The following is a 23266-nucleotide window of genomic DNA, read 5'->3' as shown; positions in this document are numbered from 1 at the left end:
ACAGTAAATTGTATATTTTATTATTACAACTAGGGGTGTTCAAAACCGAACCAACCCAATAGAAAAACCGCAAACCAAACCAATCCAAACCGAAACCGCAAAAAACCGCACTTGGTTCAGATGAATTCGGATGACTTTTGCACTGAACCGCACGGTTCGGTTTGGTTTGCGGTTTGCATCTCAGCAACCGAACCAAACCAAACCAAACCGCAAGAATAATGAATATTACTTAAATATGTACTAGCCCAATTACATAGCTCAAGAATAATCTCTTTTGATTCGATTTTTCCATTGTTGCACCACATGTTCGATTCTAACTCCTTTCCATCTCTTTCAATTCATTTCCAGTGATGAATTTGTTTTCTTTACTTCCCAATAATTTGTTTCATGCTTATGTTTCTTCTTAATTGTACCTATTTTGATATAAGTTTTACCTAATATTTTATCATATAAACATCAAAATAAAATGTCATATGTTTATTTTGTAACAAGTTGGCAATATTAGAGTTAATTTAATATTTTTTATCTCGCGATAAACCGCACAAACCGAACCAATCCAAACCGCATTGGTTTGGTTTGGTTTGGTTTGGATGACTTTTTAAAAATCAACCGAACCAACCCAAACCGCATGATTTTTTATCTCGCGGTTTGAATGACTTTTTTGCTCAAAACCGAACCAAACCGCACCGCGAACACCCCTAATTACAACCTATTATTTTCCTTTATTGCCCTTTATCAATTCTCCTTCTTTATCAATTCTCCTTTAGCTATGTCTATTTTAATAATTATACATTCAAAAGCAATTTTGATCAAAATCATCCAAACAACATTCAGTTTGTTTAATCAATTCTACATAATTGTATCCAAACATAAATCAATTCTCTCAGAATCAATTATGTCAGAATCAATTCTATCAGAATCAATTCCGTCAGAATCAATTATATTCAAAGCTGAACCAAACACACACATAAGCTGTTTTTATATGTTTTTTCCAAATAGTCTCACTAATTTTTCACAAGTTATGCTAGTAGATAAGTTTAAATTAGTCTATCAAAACATGCTCTTCGATGTTTGTTTTGTTGTATCACCTAATTCTGTTGAGTATGTTAGAAGAATCCAAAGCATGTGCGGAACAGGACTAATGAATGTACTATGTTATGAGCCAGTCTATTACGTGCTTCATGTAATACATGTAGACAATCCATTACTGTTTTCATTCTGCATTCTCTTTCAATTCCCAGCATCAAAGATCCTTATATAATGTAAGAAAGGAAACAAAAGAAAAACAAGTAATGCACAAATTATTGAGCTAAGTTTAACTTGAAAATTTTAAATTATTTGTTAAAAGACCAAGCACGTTTTTTTTTATATAAACATGTTTTTTCAAAAGACTAAAAGTATACCATTGAATTCAATATATGACTCATTCTTTTCGGGAGGACAATATTGTAGAATATTTAATCATGGAAATTGAGAAAAATGAATTTCAATCATACCCTGCATAACATGGGCAAAACTGCAGATAAAGCAAATAGTATTTGCATATATCAAGAGGGCAAAGTTATGGCTCCCAACCATGACGATACCAACCACGACGACTTTACCATTTTCAAATAAACAAGTTTAAAATAAGTGAAGTTGTGGATACTGAATACTACAAAGTCATGGATGTATCTACAATAAATAAGTAAATAAATAAAAGTAATTTGTGGAATGTATCCACAACTTTGTCGAAAATAAATAAAAAACAAAAGGAATGGTGTGGATCACAGCCACGTCTTACCCCTACAAGGTAAATAATAAAATAACCCAAAAGAAATTACATTATTTGAGTAAAGAAAATTAAAGCATTATTTTCTAACAATGACCAAATCATTTTTTAGCTTGCCAAAATAATTTTTGTACCTCTGTGCCAACCCAAACAAGCCCAATGTGCCTCCAGTATGAAGCATCACCACTTCTGCTCCGTCTTCATTCTCTTCGCTAGAAAGAAGCATGGCCGCTTCCCAAGCAGCTAATGTGTAGACAGGATCCACTAGAATACCAGTTTGCTGGGCAATTTGCTGACATACTACCATTTCCCCATCCAAAATATTGCCAAATCTAGAAAAAGAGACCAACTATAAATGTTCGTTCATACAGTTTCTTACAGCTACTTTATCTAGATGATACAAAGAGGTTGCAGAAGAACTAAGTCCACCTAGTTATTGTTACCAACAGAACGGCATAAGTGTGAATTTTATAAGCTACTGTCTGTAGCAGCTAACAGTAGCAATCACTTGTATTTATTTGAAAAAGGCATATTGGCATTACAAATTACAAAGGAGCCAAAATGTAAGGGTTTAAGGAAGGGTCAAACCCATCGTAGATTTATCATAAACCGTCTTGTCTTATACTATTTGCAAAGCATTTACAAGAGACCGATTCTATGATTTAGACCTGAGGCCTAATTCTAGATCAGCAACTCTAACCATCATGGCAAAGCCTCCCTCCCAACACCCTTTTAAAAGTATGGATCTTCTTTAATTGTGTATATATTTCGTATTTTTGTGACCTTGCAGGAGCTATGCTTATGGTGTTCATTTTTTCTTCTTCCTGTTTTGAGTGAAACATGCTTCCTAGATCATGAGCATGACTATCCAAACACGGCCATCTCTCTTGGAAAACAATTTTAATCTTTGTTTAAAAGCGTAATATGCTGACGGTTAGGCACTTCTTACTATTTCACTAAAGGTACTATGATCACTTCTGTGAGGGGAAGTTCATATAAATATAAAAGAAGGCTGTGTTACAGTAGTAATGATCGCACATCTCTTCCATGTTTGCCTTCACATCTTAAACTTCTATATATTATGTACTACACAAATTTGCCTTCACAACTTAAACTTCTATATGTACTATACAAAGCCTGACTACTGAGCATTCATTATTAAAGGATGTGCTTCAGATGTAAGCATGAAAAATGAACACCTTCTAGCATCCTAGCAGATCATAAAAAACTAATCAAATCGAGAAGCAGCATTCAACAGTCCTTCAGTAGAAAATGTAACAAGGAGGAACAAGTTTAAATTTACCTATTTGAGGACACAACTAAGAGTTCCTTACAACCAAAGCAGGCTTGAAATTAAAGACAGTGGGGAAGTAAACCTGTCTTTACACTATTGTTTTTTGTTTGGGCACTGCTTTCCCCTGCCCTTACTACTAAAAAAATCTATCCTTCGGAAAGCGCGCATCCAGGTCACATAAATTGTCCAGATGCATTGATGTCGAGGGTAGAGAAAATAGCCCCCTTTTTGTTTGCGCTTTTTTATAGGGCCTATTGGACTCAAATGTGAGACAGAAAGAATTGCATCAGGTGCTGGACCTAATTCCAAAGAAAGAAGGTGAGGATAGAGTATAGTTAGTTTGTGTCTTTGTGACATGATCATTAGTATTAGTATAGCAGAAAAGAAGAGGATATTGTGTTAGGGTGGGGATTTGAGAGTAAGGAAGGTTTGGCTTTGAGGAGAGAACTACACTATGAAGGAGCCATTGACTCATTGGGGGTATCTTTTTTTATATACAGCTCTAACAATCTAGTTGCTGCAAAGTCTGTGGCATCTTCATACCATAAAAAAGAAAGAAAAAAAAAACTCTATAACATCTTACTTTCTTGGATGGTCACGTTCCACCCAGTGCACAATCCCATCATCTTTGTTTACATCGTGGTCAATAAACTCAACATTAAAATGCTTATTGAATTCAGAAATCAAGCGCTTTTCCTGTTTTCGGTACCCATCAATTTTATCAGCCAGCATGACTGCATATACCTCCCATGGGAGTCTGCACAGAAGCAACAAATAAGATTACTAAGATTTCATATATCCTTTTCTAATATGGTTAAAAACCCAACATGAATAGTAGCAGTAAAACATTTTAAAAATACTTTTAATAAAATTAGCATGCTACAAACTGAATCCCACCCTAAGCAAAGCGCTGCCAGTCCTATACCAACTGCTGTTGTGCCAGTACCAGCATCCACAACAAACTTCACAGCCCTTTGTTTCCCAAGTAAATGATTCTGCGACAAGTATTGCACTAACCGAATAATACCTATACAAAGAAATAACATTTTCATAAAGTTCTTGCCACATCAAACCATTAAAGTTAACTGAATTTCAGCGCCAACTTTGTAGAATTAAATAAAATTAATAATCTGAATATTTTTAACTGATTGATAAGTTTCTAGGTACAGGCTCCAACATATATACTCTTGTCGAACATGAATCCTATCCTATTCTTAATAAATGATAATCAAGGAAAAGGAATAAAATTTGTCCTCATAATTATACACTATCATGGTGACACATACAGAATAAGAGAGAAGAATGAAATAATATATTCTAACAAAACCATTCCAATTACAACAATATATATCAAACAGTAGTTTTAAGAAGAAAAGGTTGTGATGATGTAAGGTTCTTGAAAAGTAAGGTGACAAATAGACAAGACAATGTGCCGAACAACTAAATTATATGCAAATCATATGCATATACACGTCAAACATAAGAAGTGCTACACAATTCACATTATTACTAGCACAAATGCATATCAATTTGCAACCAAGCGATTGGACTCAAGTGGTTAATAAGATTTAGTTAAGAACGGATTGTTCAGGAGAAACCGGGTTCAAATCCTGACTGAAACAATCTTTAGTCAGACTTAACTTACCTCTCCCGACCAAATTCCAGATTACCAGGGGCTCTTTCCACTGGGAACCGGAGGGTTATTAATACCAAAAATATTAATTTATTGTTCTTTTAAACCTGTTCAATAATATCTTTAATATATGGTATGAAATGAGATGTTTGGTTCATATTGATAATGGTAACCTCACTTATATATTAAATTTTCTAATTAAATACAGATAACTTTATCTAGGAAAATCATATGAGCAGTAAGCAACACTATCACTTGATCAAGCCCTCATATCTAGATTTTTACCTAGTAAAGAGAAAATGTTCCCAAAGATATGCTTTGTTGTTTTTCAAACTCCAATTTCCCATTACCTAGTAGAGCAACAGAATCACCAGCCCCTTCATTGACAATTAAAATCTTTTGACGATGGTTTCCCTCACTTTGACTAGCTTCCATTTGCATAAAATTTGGAGAAGTAGACAATTCGTTTGTTAAAGAAGCTTGAATGATATCACTGAACCATAGGACAGAACCATTGTTTCCGGCCACTGACTCGGCATAGCTCTTTAGCATTTCTTCCCTGTTGGCGTAAACATTTCTTGGAACATATGTGACATTTCCGTATATTGTAGACATCAAGTTATAGCCAGTCAAGATTTCAGGTTGCTCTCCTCGTAGAAGCAGATGTGACATAATTCCTCTCTCAGCACCCAGAACAGCTGCAAAAATAGTCAAACCATTATATGAAAAGTAGTATTAACTATTAAGAATTAAACATAATCTACAGAAAAAGTACACTTCTGAAAAGAGAACATAATTTTCACCATAACTCAGAAAATTACATACCAATAGCAGCTGTGTGGGCACTCTGACAACCTCCACAGGTAACCTAGAAAATGTCGTTGTTGAATGTTATTTGATCTTGGAAATCCTAAAATCAATTTCATTGCGTGGTCGAAAAATCACTAGGAGTATGATAAGGAACAAATTAAAGGACACTAAGTAGTAGTACCCCCTTCCCCTTTATGACTGCAGGAAACAACAATTTACTCAACATGCAGAGAAACACCCACAATCTGAGATATTTATAATACATTTTCCTTTACAACTTGAGCTTTGAAGATATGCATGTACATATTGAATACTAACAAGAAAATCTGATACCACTTCAGTTGTTTATGGCAAATACTAACTTTTGAAGTAAATTTTGCAATTAATAAGGTTATCAAGTGTTTTAGTCTCCCGTTAAAGTTAACTCACTTTTTAATTTTATTGCTAAACCAGTGGACAAACAGGAATTAGCAGGACCCATTAATAGTATATAATAAGAATTACTTCAAAACCAAGATTCTTGCTCAAAAGGAATCCTGATTTTACTGAAAACCCTTTTGAGTCTTGACTGATAATGAATTAAAGGCTTAATTTTTGGGAACAAGTATATGAAATCTGGCAATGTTATGAGTTTAAGATAAAGAAATTCACATAAGCCAATAAAATAAAGAATAGTAAACAAAGAAATATAAAAGAAAAACTAAACATTGTTGTAAAGTATCAAGTTGAAGGATAATTTACCACATCAGTGACTTTATAATCATGAAGCAAGGGAAGCAATCCATCCAATTTTCTTGCTTTATTACCATTAATCAGCGGGTGCAACAAATCATCGCGCACCACATAAAAGCTTTTCCTTTGTTTATCGATTTCAACATTGCCATTACCAAAATCTGGATTTGTGTTCAATAGAAAATTACGACCTCCCAGTCCATGTTTATGAATAACTTGATGAATTTTGGTTTCAGGGTTTGACAATGTCCACGTTCTGTTGAGTAACTTTTCCATAGACTCCTCACTTAGGAGTTTTGGTTTCGAAATTACCTATCAAAGGAAAGGAAAGGGTTACATTAAAAGCTTTAATTCTAGTTCCAGCTATAACAATCATTCTTAGTTAGTGAGAAAATTCAAACATAAGCAAGCCTAGTGAGAAAGCGAACCTGAAAAGCGCTTGAACGAATCGCGTTTCTCATCATGTTACATGTGGGGGCATAAAGAGCAATTTTCTTATCTTATCTTATTTGCAATTGTTTTGGGCTTTATTTTCTACCGCCAACCCGACCCAGCCCATGGTAGTTACTAGTTAGGTTTAAGTAAGAGCATAGAGAAACCTCATAACTGAAAATCAGTCAGAGTGCATCAACACCATGAAACGTAGCCACCACCAGAGCCATGCCGCGACGGAGGCATTTCTCCCCTCCGGTCTAAAATCCGAAAAGCTCAGCCTCCCAGCACTTCAATCAAAGATGAAATGCGACCCTGAAGGCTACGAATCCGAACTCCTCTTAATCCGCAGTCAATTCAATTCCTCCCTTGAACTCTTCCAACAACAATCCGCCATGAACTTCACTTCCATTTCCGGCATCTCCAACGACCCCACCGTCGCCAAAGATCTTGCCGATAAAGCTATGTTCCTCTCTCACCTCACCTCCTTTTACCCTCAGCACCTCTCTGAATTCCCTAACAAACTCGCTGAGTTGCTTCGTTGTGCTGCTCGAACACTTCCTTCTGGACTTCGTAACGATTTAGCAAATTCTCTTATACTACTTGTTAATCGTGAGGTTTGTGATTCTCGTTGTTGAGTTTGCTATGTGATTGGAAATGGAAATTTGTATATTGGTTTCATTTTTTTGTTGTGTGTGGATTTTGCAGATTGTTAGTATTAAAGATACACTTTCGTTGTTTATGGAGCTTCAAACGTTAGGTGATAAAAAGCTGAGGGAATTGACGTTTTCACACGTTGTTAAAAGCATAAAACGTATGAACCAAAAGCATAAGGATGAAGCCAAAAACCGTGCACTTCAGAACATTCTTTTTGTCATGTTGCAGGTTTGTCAATGTTTCTACGTTGTTTGGTTTTTTTATAGGATTGTGTTTTGTGTTTGTTTGGTTTAGATTAGTTTTTAAGCATGCTTGTTTGTGTTTTTTCTGGCTGTTAAATTTTGATTACAAAGTTGTTTAAATAAAACACGAAATGAGATAATCCAAACACACAATTCTAAGTTAGTGAATGGTTTTGTAAAATTTGAATAGCAAGAGGATGAAGACCGGGCAAAGAGGGCGCTTGTGACACTATGTGAGCTTCACAAGAGACGGACATGGTTTGATGAGAGAACAGCAAATGCAATTTGCACTGCTTCCTTCCATCCATCGTCAAGGTTTGTTTTTTTCTTTTGTTCACTTTGGTATACTGTTGAGTTTTTTTTTTTTTTTTTTAAATATCAGGCGTAAATATTATATTTATGTCTCTTTCAGAATCATGATATCAACATTATGCTTTCTGCTTGATTATGAGAAGATTGAAAACTACCAAGATAGTGATGATGAAAGCAGTGACGAGGAAGCAACCGAATCACCTCAAGTTATTCTTAGAAGGGAGACGGTTTATAAGGTGAGAGGATTGTCTGATAAACATTGAAACTGAATTAAAACTGTGTTATTCTTTTAATTATTAGCTAAATTTGCTGTCGTATTTTTTTCCTTTCTAAACTCAAACAGAGTAGTAGATATAAGTTGATATGCACGATATTGGCATTGATTATCTAAGGTTATATTTAGAAGTTCAGAAGAGGGTGGGGTTGGGTGAAATTTTGATGCAGCGAAAAGGTAATAAATATAGTAATAGAGTTTTGAAGAGAATTCATTGATTCATTACCAAATATCTTTTGTTCGTAAATTTTAGAGTCGAGCCCTTATTTTTTTGGAAGTGCCAATGGCATTTCAAGTTTAAATGTCAATACTACTCTTGTAAAGTACCACTACGCAAGTTCATAAATAATGCAACAAAGATCAGATCTACGGTCTAAAATAAGATAAAAGTTCTAATTAATTATTTAGAATATGCCTTATAAGTTAGAAGAAAAGAATTCAGATCGAAGGCAGACTATACTTTTTGACTTCCATATTTAACTTTGCACATGCATGGATAAACAGAAAAAGCAGTGTACTATATTGAGCATGCTTTAACACCTTGGTAAATAGAATACATAGCACACAATCATGCATGAAAATTTGAGATAAATACAAGTTAGCTAAAATTTTCAAGGCACAAACTTTTAGAGCCCTTAAATGAGCAAATAAGCAAGTCCTGAGTTAGCATTCATAGAAGCTTTAGAATTAGGAGAATATATTTGAAGAAATAATTTGGGGCTGAGGGCATGTTAGTTGGAGGTGATTAATATCGAATGATGTGGTATTATATCATTTGGGTAGTATAGGGGAATATTCAACTGAATGATTAGATAGACAAGAAAAGTGGACTGTTCTTGAGGGGATTGACAGAGGGCCATCTTCATCTGAAGTCATATCATATGCTCTAGAGTTTTGTAGATATCCATTTGAGTTGAATGTTAACATGAGCATTATGTAATTTACGTTCTATTCACTTAGGCTTTGTTTGTGAGTTTGGAGGGAAAGGCAGGGGATAGCTTTGGAAAAAAAGGAAGGAGCAGATGGAAGAAGTTGAGGGCTTTTGGGGGTTTTATTTTTCTTCATAATACAAAATCCTCCTAATTTGGGGGAACTCAAAAATTGTATTGGAGGAGGATTTTGGAGGGTTTATATGAATTCTTCAAATTCAATCTATGTTGTTATAATACTCTTAAAATTAAAATTATATTAATCATAAACATTAATTTATCATTCTATAAAGAAAACTCTTTCAAAAATTGTGAAAGATTTCTCCAATTTCCCCTATATTTCCCACCTCCCAAAGCCCTCCCCTTCTGTTCGAACTCCCAAACAAAGCCTTGGGGTCTATCTTTGGGTTTCTGTTAAATTGCGTTCTCTAGTCCGGTATCCCACACATATACAGAGATTGAACTCAATAGTGCAGGATAAACATCAAACAACATAACTTTAATTAACAAGAAATGCTTGGTTATGGCAAATATCACTTATACGAGGAAAAAAAATGTCTGACAGGAAGAGAATTCAGCTCAAATGGAGATTATCCTTTTTCGACTTTCATACTAGACTGAATTACTCCCTGCTCTACTCCCTCCCTCCAAACTTAGCTTCAAGTTCCTTTTGCACTTGCACTCGTTCATATGAGATAAGGATGTTAGGAGCAACTCCCTCCATCCAAACTTAGCTTCAAGTTCCTTTTGTACTTGCACCCGTTCATAGGAGATAAGGATGCTAGGAGCATTGCAATATGTTTGAGATTGTTTTATTGATGAATTTTGCAAATTGAACTTAGTTATCAGTAATCATGGGTCATTCTTACAAAATTTTAGGCAAGCCACCAAGGTACATCAGCTAGCAAAAAGAAAAAGAAAAGGCAATTAGACCGCATAATACGTAACATGAAAAAGAAAGAGCGCGGATCATCTGAAAGGAAGAATAACATCTATTACTCACCACTCAACCATCTTAAAGATCCACAGGTTTGTAAATTTTTGTATCATAATATCATAGATACATTTCCTGTTTGCATTTTGCTCTATCCAATCAACATCTTGATTCTATGTGATCTACAGGGTTTTGTGGAGAAGCTGTTTTCACGTCTGCAGAAATGCAATGAGCGATTTGAGGTACATATTAGTTAAAACCAAAGCAACATGCCTATATTATTGTATATGAAAACTTTTAATTCCTTTTGAAATCTTCCAATGATTATTGAAGACTCCATATTTACTGGTTTGTACAATCACACTTTCAAAATTTTAGGTCAAGATGATGATGTTGAAAGTGATAGCTCGAACAATTGGGCTTCACCAGTTAATGTTGTTAAACTTTTACCCTTATCTTCAGAAATATATCCAGGTATCTTTAGTTAAATTTGGTAAACTTTGGTATTCTATAAATATATGAAGTGTGACAATTGTAATATGTGTATTTTGCTACCAGCCCCATCAACGAGATGTTACAAATTTGATTGCAGCAGCGGTTCAGGCTTGCCATGATATGGTACTGCATATTGTGATTTCTCTTAACCAGTTTTGTTTTTATCGTTGGTGGTTTTTTCAAAATTTAATTCTTAAGTATTTTGAAGTATGCTGCTTTCTTTTGTTTTTTTTTTTTGTATCCTATTTCATTCAAGGTGTTATTTTTGGATGCAGGTTCCTCCTGATGCAGTTGAGCCCTTGTTTAAACAAATTGTAAATCAATTTGTACATGACCGCTCACGTCCAGAGGTCTTTATTTCAATCTTCTTATCATTTGATATAGTGCTGCGGACTTTTTATTATGACAGGAGTACGCTTTGATTGGCTGATGAGTTTGGTTGATATGTTTAGGCTATCACTGTTGGAATAAATGCAGTCAGGGAGATATGCCTGCGTATGCCACTGGTAAGTACTGAAATTTTCCGGTCCTTGGAAATATATGCATTTTGCTGATATATGTTCTGACAAAATATATCTTGCGCATCCAACAAGGGTTGGTTTTAACTAGTAGGATTGAACTAAGCTGACTAAAAGTCCTGGTCTTGAGTTTGATTCCTACATGTGTTCTTTCATTAGTAGATCATCCATGAGTACTTTGTTCAGTATGCTTGTAGCGTGGTCCTTGGAATGGGATAACTCCCTTGCTTAAAACTATATCCTGTGTTTTCTGTTAACTTCATAAACTCCTTCCTTCGTCCTATGTTGATATTTTGATTGTGGACTGTAGTTAATGAATGAAGACCTACTTCAAGACCTTGCCCTATATAAGAAGTCACATGAGAAAGGAGTTTCGATAGCAGCTCGATCTCTCATTACATTATTCCGAGAGGTAATTACCGTAACTCTTTTGTGTGGGGGGTGTGCTAAAGCACAATAGCACTCTCATACTCATTTTCCACACTTGATTAATGTTGTTTGTTTGCAGGTTTGCCCTTCACTGCTAATTAAGAAGGACCGAGGGAGGCCTACTGACCCCAAGGCAAGACCAAAGGCTTATGGAGAAGTCAATGTTGCGGCTGACGTTCCTGGTGCTGAGTTGTTGCAGATTATTGATGATGATGTTGAGCAGGAGAGTTCTCATTCTGATGATTGCGGTTCAGAAAATGAGCAGGAAGATGATCAGGTAAGTTTGAACTCTGACGATGACAACCAGCTAGGCAGTGATAATACCGGAAGTGATGATGATGAAGCCGAAGATCATGATGGTGAATCAGACGATGAAAACGATAGAAGTTCTGATTACGAAACCAGTGGTGATGATGCTGATAATGTTGATCTAGAAGACAGTGAAGAGGCTGATGAAGAGGATGGTGGGATTTCGGAACATGAAGGAGATGGTGATCTGCATATTCTTGGAAGTGTGGATACAAAAACTACGTTAAAAGACTCGGCAAAAAAGAGGAAGTTTAGCGATTTCAACGATCAACTTACAGCTGCTGATTCAAGTCTCCGGGCTTTGAAGAAGTTGGCAGGGACAACAATGGAGAATGCCCTGCCAGAAAATGAAGATGGAATTCTTTCCAATGCAGACTTCCAGAGGATCAAGGAACTAAAGGTTTGTTCACCTCTTATTCAGTAAGCTAAAATTATAACTTTTGTAACTTTTATGATGTTGAATTTGTTTACTTTTATTCATAGGCCAAAAACGAAGCAAGAACTGCATTAGCGCAGCACGGGCTTTTAAAGTCATCAACAAATAAGATTCCAAGCTCTGATCAACTAGGTTTAAAGCGAGTGGATGGTTCCATGCTTGAAGTAAGTAGCTCTGACTTGTTTATATTGATCTCTAGATGATCTTTATCTTCAATCCATGACAAAAAGAGAAAACACGGGCAATCAAATTTACTTATTTATGTGTGCACCTTCTAGGCTCATGTAAAGAAAAAGCTTAACAAGGAGGAGAGGTTGGCAATGGTTAGAGCAGGGAGGGAGGAAAGAGGACAGTACCATGCTCGAGCGGCTGTCAAACAGAAAAAGGTATGTTAGTTGCCCTTGCTCATTTTTAAAAATATTTGAGTCTGTGCATCTTTGTATTTTTAATTGTCTTATGCATTTTTGGAGTTTGAATTGTATTTACCCAAAACATGACATCTAGAACTTCTCCACAAACCAATGATTCTCCAAATATAACAGTGTGGCAATACATTTCTTGTGCATGTATATGTGCGAGAAAAAAGCCAAATTGATAAACAGAACCACACTATTAAAACCAGTCAGTTGATCAAAATGTTAAATTCAATGAAATTTCTTTTTATCAAATGTAAAGTATGTAGATCATGTCTGATTTTGAAGTTTTGAAAGAACGACTATCTGTCTATGATCTTATTGCTGCTGCATGATTGCACTCTAATCCAATATGGATGTGTATTTTTTTTGTATTGAACAGACGGGTGGTCTAAGTAACAAGCAAAAGGAACACAAGAAACAAATGCCGTTAGTTGCAAAGAGAAAGAAGGTGGCAAGAACTAAGATAGAGAAAAGGATAAAACAGCAGCGGTCTGGTAAACAACAACGTGGGAGGAAAGCGTGGAAATAGGGAGCAACAAATACGAGCGTTGTTGCATCATAAGCTGATTCTTTTTGTTCTTAGAATGTACCATTTTTTTTCCGGACCTCTATTTTATGTTAAGCCAACTGCAATCAACGAGAAGCTGCTTGATTTTTATTTTTTTTATATTAAATTTTGATGGTGTAATTTTTATAGAATTTCTTTAGATTGGATTTGATTCTGCATTCCAGAGGAAGAAATTTATTTCTTTTCCTAGTTCATTGGCGTAATTTTCCTTCACTCATTACGTTCTGAAACTTTCTATTTAATGGCAACACAGTTTAGTTGGAGGATTTTCGTTATCGGCGTGAAAGGGGGATAAATTCCTTATAGTTGGGGAATTAGAAAGCAAAATGAATTATCTATTTATTCAGTCCCTCGATGAAAAAAAGAAGCATGCTTCATTGAAATCTTTTTCGTGTTAACGTGATTTCATTTGTTGTGTTAACATTAAAATAAGAAAACTTGGCTGCATTTTTTTTTTAATGTTTTTTTGTGTGGTTCTTCACATAAACTTATAACTATTAATGATTGTTTTAAATCCACAATATTCTTCAAGTTAGTGGTAACCACAGAAAAGTTTTTTTTTCCTTCTTAATAACTGTATAATGACATGATTAATTGGCGTCATTTAATTGTTATTGCTTTACCATGCTAAAATATACAAGGTCTGGGGTTCGAATCGCAGTCACCACAAAAAAAATGCTTACCTTTGTCGCTGTTACGTTACTTTCTTCACCAAAACAAATGGTAATAAACATAATAAACACGTTTGTCAGAGATACTTTGTTTCTTGTTGGAAGAGCCGAACATGTTTTAACTTTTAATTGAAAAACTAGCGAAATATTTAATAATACTTTTATTTATTAAATAAACCTAAATTTGTAACGGGCTTTGATTCTGGTTTAAGTATTTGTCTCTCTTTTTTTTACAAGATCCGTCTAAGAATGACTCCAACAGTGTCACAATAAACAATTACATAAGTACAAAAATAAAGGGGAAAAAGAAATTAACATCATAAGATGGAAAACTCAATCCAAGCATACGGATTACTCCACCATAGGCCTATCAATACAATTGCCAATTGGGAGCATCTTCAATCCACACATACTCATGATGAGATGATGCGTATTTTGTTAAATAATGTGCAGCTTGATTGGCTTCACGCCTAATGTGCGCAAATTGTAAATTTTGAAAATGACAAACTAAAGTCTACAATCATCAACAACAAGCCCATGTATGGCTTCACTTCCATGTTAGCTTTGCCTCAAATGCAATTAGATATATTTTTTTTTTCAGAAACCAACGAATAAGAAAAAGGAATGGAGCAAGAAAACAAAAAACGAAACCCAGTAAGAAAAACCCTGTTACAACTTACAATCGGCAACTTATCAAACATAACCCTGTTACAAACGCAATTGAGATATCTCTACAGGAGGAGAGTCAAGAAGAAAATCCCATATTGGAAATGAAACCGATAAGTTGATTTACTTCTAAGTGTTTCAACTAGATATTCTAATTCAGCAGCTGCTTTGCATCCTTCACAATAATATGGCAAAGTGGTGTAAAGAGACCATAGGAGCATTGATCAAAGAAAATGGTGTTCAAAGAATGAAAATAACAAATCACATTTATGAGCCTCTATGCCAAGCAAGATGCAAGTTAAAGAAATAAGCCAAAAGTTCTGCATGGAGGAATGAGGATGTTGGGGACTTGGGGTGGCTATATTGGCCATGAAAAGTGCAAGTAGATTTGATCTTGTCCTTTTTTCATAATAAACAAAAAATACTTCATTTCCTATTGTCATGTTCATTATCAAATTTATCTTTCTCGTAAATAAACATTCAAGTGCAATTTTGATTAACTTGCATTCAAGTAAAATTTACCTTACATTCAAAGAATCAAGTGTTAAATTAAATTTATATTATTTAATATACATTCAGATAGGTCCTTTAAGTTTCGAGTTTGTTTCAGATAGGTCCTTTCTATCAACCTCCGTTAAGGACCTATCTGAAACCTTAGAAACTTAAAGGACCTATCTGTAACCTTTGAAACTTAAAGGACCTATCTGTTACAAACGTGAAACTTAAAGGACCCAGGGAGGTATTTGGCCTAACATTTATCTCAGCAGAAGTCTTGGTAGGCAGGGCAATTTTATACTTTTTTGGTTATATAGTAAATAAGTAAAATCTTGTCGGAATCTAAAGAAAATGATTATCCAAGAAATAATTTTTTCTATTTTCTTGATAATTATAAACTTCTCTATATCATTAAAAAAATCGAGCTCCTGAACGAAAGATGTGACAGGTAGAGAGATGCATTTTTAACGAGACATGAGTATTGGATAAATTGTAAATTAACATAGGCTGATTTCAAGTATTTCTCCCAATATGCGAAGATGCGAGACAAATTGCCCGAAATGCGCAGCCAGAAGAAATTTCAATACACTATCTGGAAGAAATTTTTTATATATATAACTTACAACCTACGTCCAAATGGACATATAGCAAAAACACGAGCCACAAAGGAAAACCAGTGTTCAGTAGGATACAATCTCTTCAGAACATGAAGGCAAATCACAGCCTTGTCCAAATATATCAGAGATTCCATCCCAATTGTTCTTTTCTCTTGCCTCCCAATAGCCACCCATGTATCGATAAGAACCATCTTCATCCTTCCTAAACCATCTGGGCTGCCATCCTCTTTCTTGCATCTTTCTAGCCTGAATTATGAATATGAATCAAGCATAAGTTACACGAATTTTCAATAAAGAAAAGTATAATAATGTACAAAATAGCATAAAGCTTAGGTCACCAAATTTTGCGAACAGATTGCAGATGATAGTAAATCACCCAACAGGGCAAGAAATTGAAGGACTTCGAATAATAAATGCAAGGGATTATTTTATTTGTAAACAAATGGGAACTGTATCATTCAGAAGGGGGGGGGGGGGGGGGGGGGGGGGGGGGGGGAACAACAATACAAAACCTAGTAAATATTTCGGCAAAAATGCCAATTTAAGGGGGAAAAGAAAACTGGTCAGCAACCTAGAAAAGAAATAGGAAAAAAACTGATAGCATATCCAAACACACAGATTTGAAGGACAAAAAGCTGAGTTGTAGCCTTGTAGGTTAATTACCTGTCTCTGTAACTGTTCAAGTCTTAGTTTCTCTGCATTTGCATATTCATACTCTCCATTTTCCAAATGTCTCTGATCTGGTCTCAACCTTGAGTCAGTTGGAGGCAACTTCACCAATAAACCAGGCATTATTTCATTCAAGGAAATTGCGAAGGGAGAGAGGTTGTATCTTGTCTTGGGGACATAGTTGTCCTTTTCCCACAATAATGCAGCTTCTGTCATAGGATCATAACCTTTGGGCTTTGTAGTTGGATCCCCGAGTACATAATACATTGCTTCATCCCACTTCCCAATTAACATTGCTACCTTCTCTCCAGTTCTGTTGTCTTGAACAAACCCATGGACCTGATTGATATATGATTAAAATTATAAAACCCAGAACAAAGAAATGAGACGACGCAAAATTTTGGTGCAATAAACTTCCATATTAATTGAATCAATTATAAGCAGCCTTACCTTACAAAGTCTAACCCTAACAGCTCAACCATAAAAGGAATACAAATTCTAGTGATGAAAAAATTTAAGATTTCATTTCGCGGTTACATTGACAATTACAACAGCGGTAGTTTGCTTTCACTCTTTTCACTGTTTTCAAACATTTAAGTACAAAAAACAAAGTGAAAACATTGTGACAGATCTGTAATAGTGAAGACAAAAATGATTTTCCAATCAAACAAACACTGCTTTATTTGACACATAGTTAAAAATAGAACATCAATAGGAATTTAGTAAACTATGTTGGGAGATAAAGTAGGGGAGGAAAAAAAAACAAAGATGTTTCGACAAATAATATAAGGAGGAAAGAACAATATATTTCATCAAAATTAAGTTTATTGATAATCAAAGGGAAGTTGCAGTCTCTATGTGCAAGTTGTATACACAATTCTACCTGATGTGGATTACGGTCTATGATAGATTGCTCTTTGAACTTAAGTTTGCAAGAGTAGTTTCCGCTGCCCTTGATGTGCATAGTACCATAGTGGTCACAATAAATTTTACCTAGTATAATATTGTATATGGAAGTAGTGACCTTGCTCCACTGAAATGTTTCACCATCCTCAAACTGTAGGGTGAGAACACCCACAGGATCTAACTGAATAGAACGCCCCCAGAACTTTCCTTTCAAATTGGAGTCTGCCCAGAACTTCCATCCTCTTCCCTCACAGTGACAAGCAACAACCATTGGATGATGACTAACCTGCAGCCAGCTTCTTGTTAGATGATATTAGCAGCATTAGATATACATCAATTACAGCTATTTTGGATTCAATGGATAGGCAATAATGAAACAGTTAATTTATGACTTCTCTTATCATACTGCTATGTTTTCCTGAAAGTTTGAAGAAAAATCCAGTTACCTTCTCAGAAAAAAATTTAACTCCTTTATCTGGATAGTCAGCTTCGTAAGTCTCCCCAAGCAGAGGATTGAAAGGTTTACACTGTCGACCTTCGGTGGACGCATAGCCAGACACAGCAAAAGCTGCAATATTTAGAATTCTCATCAATTCATTCCCCTGCACCATTTACAGTAAAACCCATTAATCCCTACTGTTTCAGTTGTCTTATCGCAGCCCAGAAGTATTTTAAATCTATAACCACTGACATCTATCTATCTAATAAAAACTCAACTCCAAGAAAGGCTTTCAGAGCAGTAAAAAGAATAACAAGAAATACAAAGTAAAATGTACTCCCACTGCCCCACAATGAGTGAATCTTATTGAGACAAAATTCTTTTGCAAAGTGTCACTCATTGTGGGACTAAGGAAGTATATTTTAATCCATGGTTGAAATTCATCTAAGTGTCGATTTTAATTCCAGACTGACATTAATATTAAAAAAAGCTTGATTATTACATTCAATCACTTCACTTTCAATCTCGTGGTTGAAATTGTGACAAATTCAAAATTTTTCGATATTAGCATCTATATAACTGGCAAATCTTGACAATGGTATTAGAAAGCAATTCATTAGAGAGAGGGAGAGAGAGAGAATAGAAACACAAGAGAAAAGCTTATAAAAAAAAACACGAGACAAAAGTGGAAAATATATTGGGAAAATAATTTGGAAAAAAAATAGCACAGATTTGATGGCCCTAAATACTAGATGGACAAATTACCAGAACAATACTTTACAACATGTTGAACAAGTGGAAACTATCACGCTACATGAAATTATGAATTTTTTTTTAGTGATTTCCTTAAGTTTAACCGAACATATTATCTACCTTGACAAAATGAACCTAGGAGATCATGCTTTTAAAACTGCTTTGTGACAAAAGAAAGCACAGCTGAGGACCTGACCTGCTTTCCCCATTCCAATGCTCTATCAACTAGGTTTGAGTACTCGAGGTCTTCAAAACACTTTTGCAATGAAGAGAGTGGTTCATTAAAATAAACAGGGAGACAAACTCCAGAAAGATCCTTCCCAATATTGTCTTTAATAATTGACCACAAGCCAACAGGTTTCTCTTTCTCTTTTGGTTCTGGTAAATTATCCCTTCTTTTGACATAAGGATAGCTTATATCTTTGATTGCCATCTCAAACCCATGCGAACCATCATGGAGAATATAATCTCTATCATATATACTGGCACTTCCTGTACCTTCTCTACTTCGATAGGAAGCACTTCTTAAGGCGTCTGAATATAACGTCTCATTTGTATCAAAATATGTTCCATCTTCATCATCTGTTTCAGCATCTGCTCCATCTTGACTTTCATTATCTACTACTGAATCTGTAGCACTGCCTTCCGACATAACAGAATAGAAATCTGATACACAAGTGGTCAAATCAAGGAGTAAGATGACTGCCACCAACATAGAAACTTCAAAACAATCAGTTGATAGCTTCATACAGGCTACAACTACCCAGAGGTCAACCATGTAGGAACTTGGAAGAAAAAATAACTTCTAGAATATAAATATTTCAATCCCAGACTGGCATAAATATTGAAAATTCTTGAATTTATAATACATGACCACAATAAACGCAACTATTTAAAATGGTGTTCATATTGACTTCTATGCAAGTATATATTTTAATGACAGTTCAAGGCAAAAGATATAGTTCAAGGCGAAAGACATGTCAGGATATTAACACCACACTCACCGCTATATCTTCTATTCCCTTGTGTGCAATATGACTCGCGTTCCTTTGTTTCATCTACTACAGTAGTTTCCAACTCTATTTTCTCCGTCTGCATTAATTTTTTAAGAGAAAATCAAAATTTTGGCTGATAAGAACTTCATCTTTTTAACAAGGCACCGACACAACATATACAGGATCATAATGGACGTAAATTGAATAACTTCCATTAAACATATCATATCAACAGTATTTACTGATTCAGTAATGGCCACAAATCAAAGTGCAAGAATGCTAAAGGGAAAAATATATTCTAGTTTGTATTACTATAAAGTGTAATTCAGTGCTGTTTAACTCTCAGTAATAATATCAATACAGTGGTTGTCCTAGGGACAAGAAAAATCTAAAGACTGTCTCAATCACTAAAGACCTTCTCTTTTTATAGGACCCGCTTAAAATTTTCTACGGCATTAATTGCTTCTTTGCCAAAATACTCCTAATTATTTTACATCTTTCTTTGAAGCAATAAGTAAGCAAACAATACTATGAAGGGTAAAGTTATGAAAACAATACAATATCAATTATAAACAAATTCAATACAGCTATCAGCTTTCTCAAGTCTTGTTCTTTTAGTCAATGAAGTCCTACGTTTAGGGATAGAGGTAGTAATCCAGATGAGGGATGAGCATATATATCCATGAAATGTCACCGAAAGAAACATTACTTTTCACTATTTAGGGAGGTTCTAACAAGATACTATAATCTTACAATTCTCTTTATGAAGCAAAGAATATCAGCTTCATCTTAAAATCCTTTCACACTTGAATTTTCTAAAACACTAGAAGGCTTGTGTAGAATTGAAAGTCGGGTAAAAGTGTAAGACTCCATGCTTCCAACATTAGGTTTATCAATAATCACAGTTAAATTTGAAATCTTAAGTCAGACTAGGTGCTACTGCTAGGGAAAATTAAAAACCAAACGCGCAAAAAAAGTGATTCTGCAGCCAGGTCAGAAAACCATTATCTTGTTATAACCATCCACAACAGAAATGCATATTATGAATCAGAATATAATGTTCCGAGTTGTGTAAAGAAAGGGAAGATCAATACCTCCAGTTGTTTTAAGGTGTCCAACAACATAACATGTTTCTGCTGAAGAAACTTCAACTTGCCTTGAAGATATGAGACTTCCGAGAGCATAATAGACTCGCAGTCATTAATGATTTCTTCATTTATGCCTTCCTGCGACAATCTGGATCGCAGCTTCTCTGTCGAAACTACAATATCTTCTGGAGTTGCAAGATCGCTGCTTGTCAGAGCCCTGGGAAAAAGATCTTTTGCAGACTGCAGGGCTTCAATCCACATGGCTCTGTCTTCTCTAGATACACACCTCAAGTGAAGAGTTTTTGTCCCAGTAAATACGGAAAGCCGCTTGTCATCAGACTTGCTGAAGCGAACTGAAGAAACCTGCAAACAAACATAATTAGATTTGGCACTCACGGGAATTGATAAGCAAGGAAAGTTTACATTTAAAAACGAAAAAAAAAAAAAACAAAAGCACACTCATGGTAGATTTTATCTACGACAAAATGCAAGTGTAAAGGATATAATCACAATCCTCATAAGTCATAACTATTTCTACAAATGTGGTTTCAGCAGTTGGTGAAGACACTGAAGAAACCCAATATTTCAACAACCCAGATCGTTCATTTAACACAAACATCAAGAATATGGGTAAACAAGCAATGATGGTTTGGTACATATTTCAAATACATAAATACTTGGAATTGGTAAAAAAAAAATGACCATCCAACCACAGAGAGTATGTACTTTAAACATATTTCAAAGTAAATGCATTTTTTTAACTGCAAAATAAATATTATATGAATGAATGAGAGAAGTACAATTAGTACTTGTCCCACCACACGGGGAGAAGTGCAAGGGGTACTCGACCCACCAAACAACGAACACTACCGACTAAAAAATAATACAAAGAAGAGGGTTGGAGAACCATTCATAATACAAGCAAGGACCCCCTTTTTTTCTAGCAAGAAACCACTTCCAAGAGATAACTTCAATATCATTTACTAAATCTTCCATACTTGCATCCTTTCCCAAAAAAAAAAATTCTACCATTTCTTGCCTCCCAAAATTGTAAAACATTTTATCAAAGCCCTGAACCTGAACTATCATATTTTTTGTAATTAGGTCCTTTAATTACATGTTGACTAAATTGACTAACGGTTTACTAAAAATTGACTACGGTTGACTAACAAAAGGACCAAATAAAGTTCATGTTTACATGCAAATACAATGGCAAAAGCGATGAATGCGAGTCAGTCTAGAGAGATTGTTCAAACAATAACCTGCATTAATTAGCATACCAGTGAAATTATCCCAGTCCTCTTACCTCACAGCCCTTCACCCATTATTGCACTTCATACATATATGACCTACAACATGTTTGGATAATAGTTTGATCCAACCCAAAATCACTTTTACATGAACAAATTCAAACATAAATTACTATAAATTTAACTCGCTTTCAAGCTGATTTTACATAATCAATTCATGCAAACATACACTATAAGATTCTATCAAGTACCCTATGAATCAGCATCTAGTATTGAAAGAAAAACAAACCTTCAAATGTATCTCACCAAAGGGCTTGCATTGCTTAGTAGCTCCACCTCCAACTACTCCATTACCTCGATTCACGTTCCAATTCGCCTTCTTCACAAACTTCGCCGACTCCTCACCGATCACCCTAACACTCCTATCCTTAGCAGGACTCATCAAAATCTTATCCGGTCCATGAATCTTATAATAAGAAAGCACACCATCTTCCAGCACAAACCACCTCGACCTCCACCCCTTACCGTAATTCACCCACTTGTACAGTATCCCCGCCACACTACCAGCTACACCACCACCATTCAACACCTTCGAATCACGAACTTCATTCACCACGTCATCTTCATCATGATTCAAACCTGCTGAAGAGGATTTCACCGAATCTCCTGCTAAAGATGAATCATGAGTTGAAAAACTCGATTTAGAAGCACAGTTCACCGTTCTGATCGATGAATCTAACCCTAATTGACACTGAGAGTTTGACTTGGACACCACCGGAGTACTCCGGTCTCGATCGATCGAAACCGGAGCAATGCAGCATAATGGATTCATTGTTCACTCATCGGAAAATCTCCGATCCGCGACGGTTATACTCTGATCAGAGATTCAGATTCAAAAATATGAGATGTGAAAGAAACGAAACGAAACGAAACGAAACGGTTGCGTTTTAATGAATGGATGAATAAAGAAAGAAATAGTGTTAAAGTTAAGATGAGAAAGAAAGTGATGTACAGTTGTTGTTATTGTTATGGCAGGCTATAAAGGAACTGAACCACTGCCTACATACATCCATTTAAGGCACTATACTCTCTCAGTAGTACATGCTTGCCTGCCACTCTGTATAACTCTACTACTATGTCATCATGCATTTTAATAAATGTTGTGGTTATTGTTACTGGTGTAGTAGTAATTGTTTTCGTTACGTTACCATTCAATTTTAATGAACTATGGAACTTTCATTTTGATTTCAGAGTTAGTAAAGTTTTGAGGAGTATTTTTGTTTCTTTCTTTCTTTCACTGTGGAGAGAAGTGGCGAAGGAAGAGAGAGGACATTAGTAGTATAGTGTAAGGGGACAGCTAACGTGCGCACTTATGCACGGGTAGTGATTGAAGGGAGAGAGTAGGGAAGGGTGTTTTCAATCCATTGGTGGATTGGGATTATGTCAATTTGATGGGGGAAAAGTTATCGTGACTTTGGGAGTAAACGAAATGAGAGACATACTCTCTCCGGTCTTAAATGTAAGAA

General features: G+C 35.3%; 3 protein-coding genes across 3 annotated transcripts; 1 reads left to right on the top strand and 2 right to left on the bottom strand.

Annotated features, from left to right (window-relative positions):
* Positions 1-1606: 1606 nt before the first annotated feature.
* On the bottom strand, positions 1607-6805 carry LOC146940971 (Pyridoxal-5'-phosphate-dependent enzyme family protein). The gene is made up of 7 exons (XM_085754757.1): positions 6669-6805; positions 6250-6552; positions 5524-5566; positions 5049-5396; positions 3963-4092; positions 3649-3822; positions 1607-2103 (listed from the first exon to the last, which is right to left on the bottom strand). Exons 1-7 carry the CDS (start codon positions 6702-6704, stop codon positions 1851-1853), a joined length of 1287 nt encoding a protein of 428 aa, XP_085610883.1. The 5' UTR covers positions 6705-6805; the 3' UTR covers positions 1607-1850.
* Positions 6806-6849: 44 nt separating this feature from the next.
* On the top strand, positions 6850-13380 carry LOC146940970 (ARM repeat superfamily protein). Its single transcript, XM_085754756.1, has 15 exons — positions 6850-7289; positions 7381-7557; positions 7762-7886; positions 7984-8119; positions 9966-10115; positions 10209-10262; positions 10399-10494; positions 10579-10638; positions 10791-10865; positions 10968-11021; positions 11344-11445; positions 11542-12171; positions 12255-12371; positions 12486-12593; positions 13003-13380. The coding sequence occupies exons 1-15, from the start codon at positions 6876-6878 to the stop codon at positions 13150-13152; spliced, it is 2448 nt and encodes an 815-aa protein (XP_085610882.1). The 5' UTR covers positions 6850-6875; the 3' UTR covers positions 13153-13380.
* A 2104-nt stretch (positions 13381-15484) lies between these two features.
* Positions 15485-23041, bottom strand: ORP1D (OSBP(oxysterol binding protein)-related protein 1D). Its single transcript, XM_085754755.1, has 8 exons — positions 22030-23041; positions 20497-20853; positions 19412-19499; positions 18604-19073; positions 17662-17817; positions 17193-17501; positions 16304-16648; positions 15485-15886 (listed from the first exon to the last, which is right to left on the bottom strand). Exons 1-8 carry the CDS (start codon positions 22570-22572, stop codon positions 15704-15706), a joined length of 2451 nt encoding a protein of 816 aa, XP_085610881.1. The 5' UTR covers positions 22573-23041; the 3' UTR covers positions 15485-15703.
* Between the last annotated feature and the right edge of the window lie 225 nt (positions 23042-23266).

Source organism: Medicago sativa, chromosome 3 (genome assembly GCF_051527215.1).
Source record: "Medicago sativa cultivar Bolivia chromosome 3, Bolivia_mono, whole genome shotgun sequence".
NCBI classification, from domain to species: Eukaryota; Viridiplantae; Streptophyta; class Magnoliopsida; order Fabales; family Fabaceae; genus Medicago; species Medicago sativa.
This window is presented reverse-complemented; position numbering and strand designations above follow the sequence as displayed.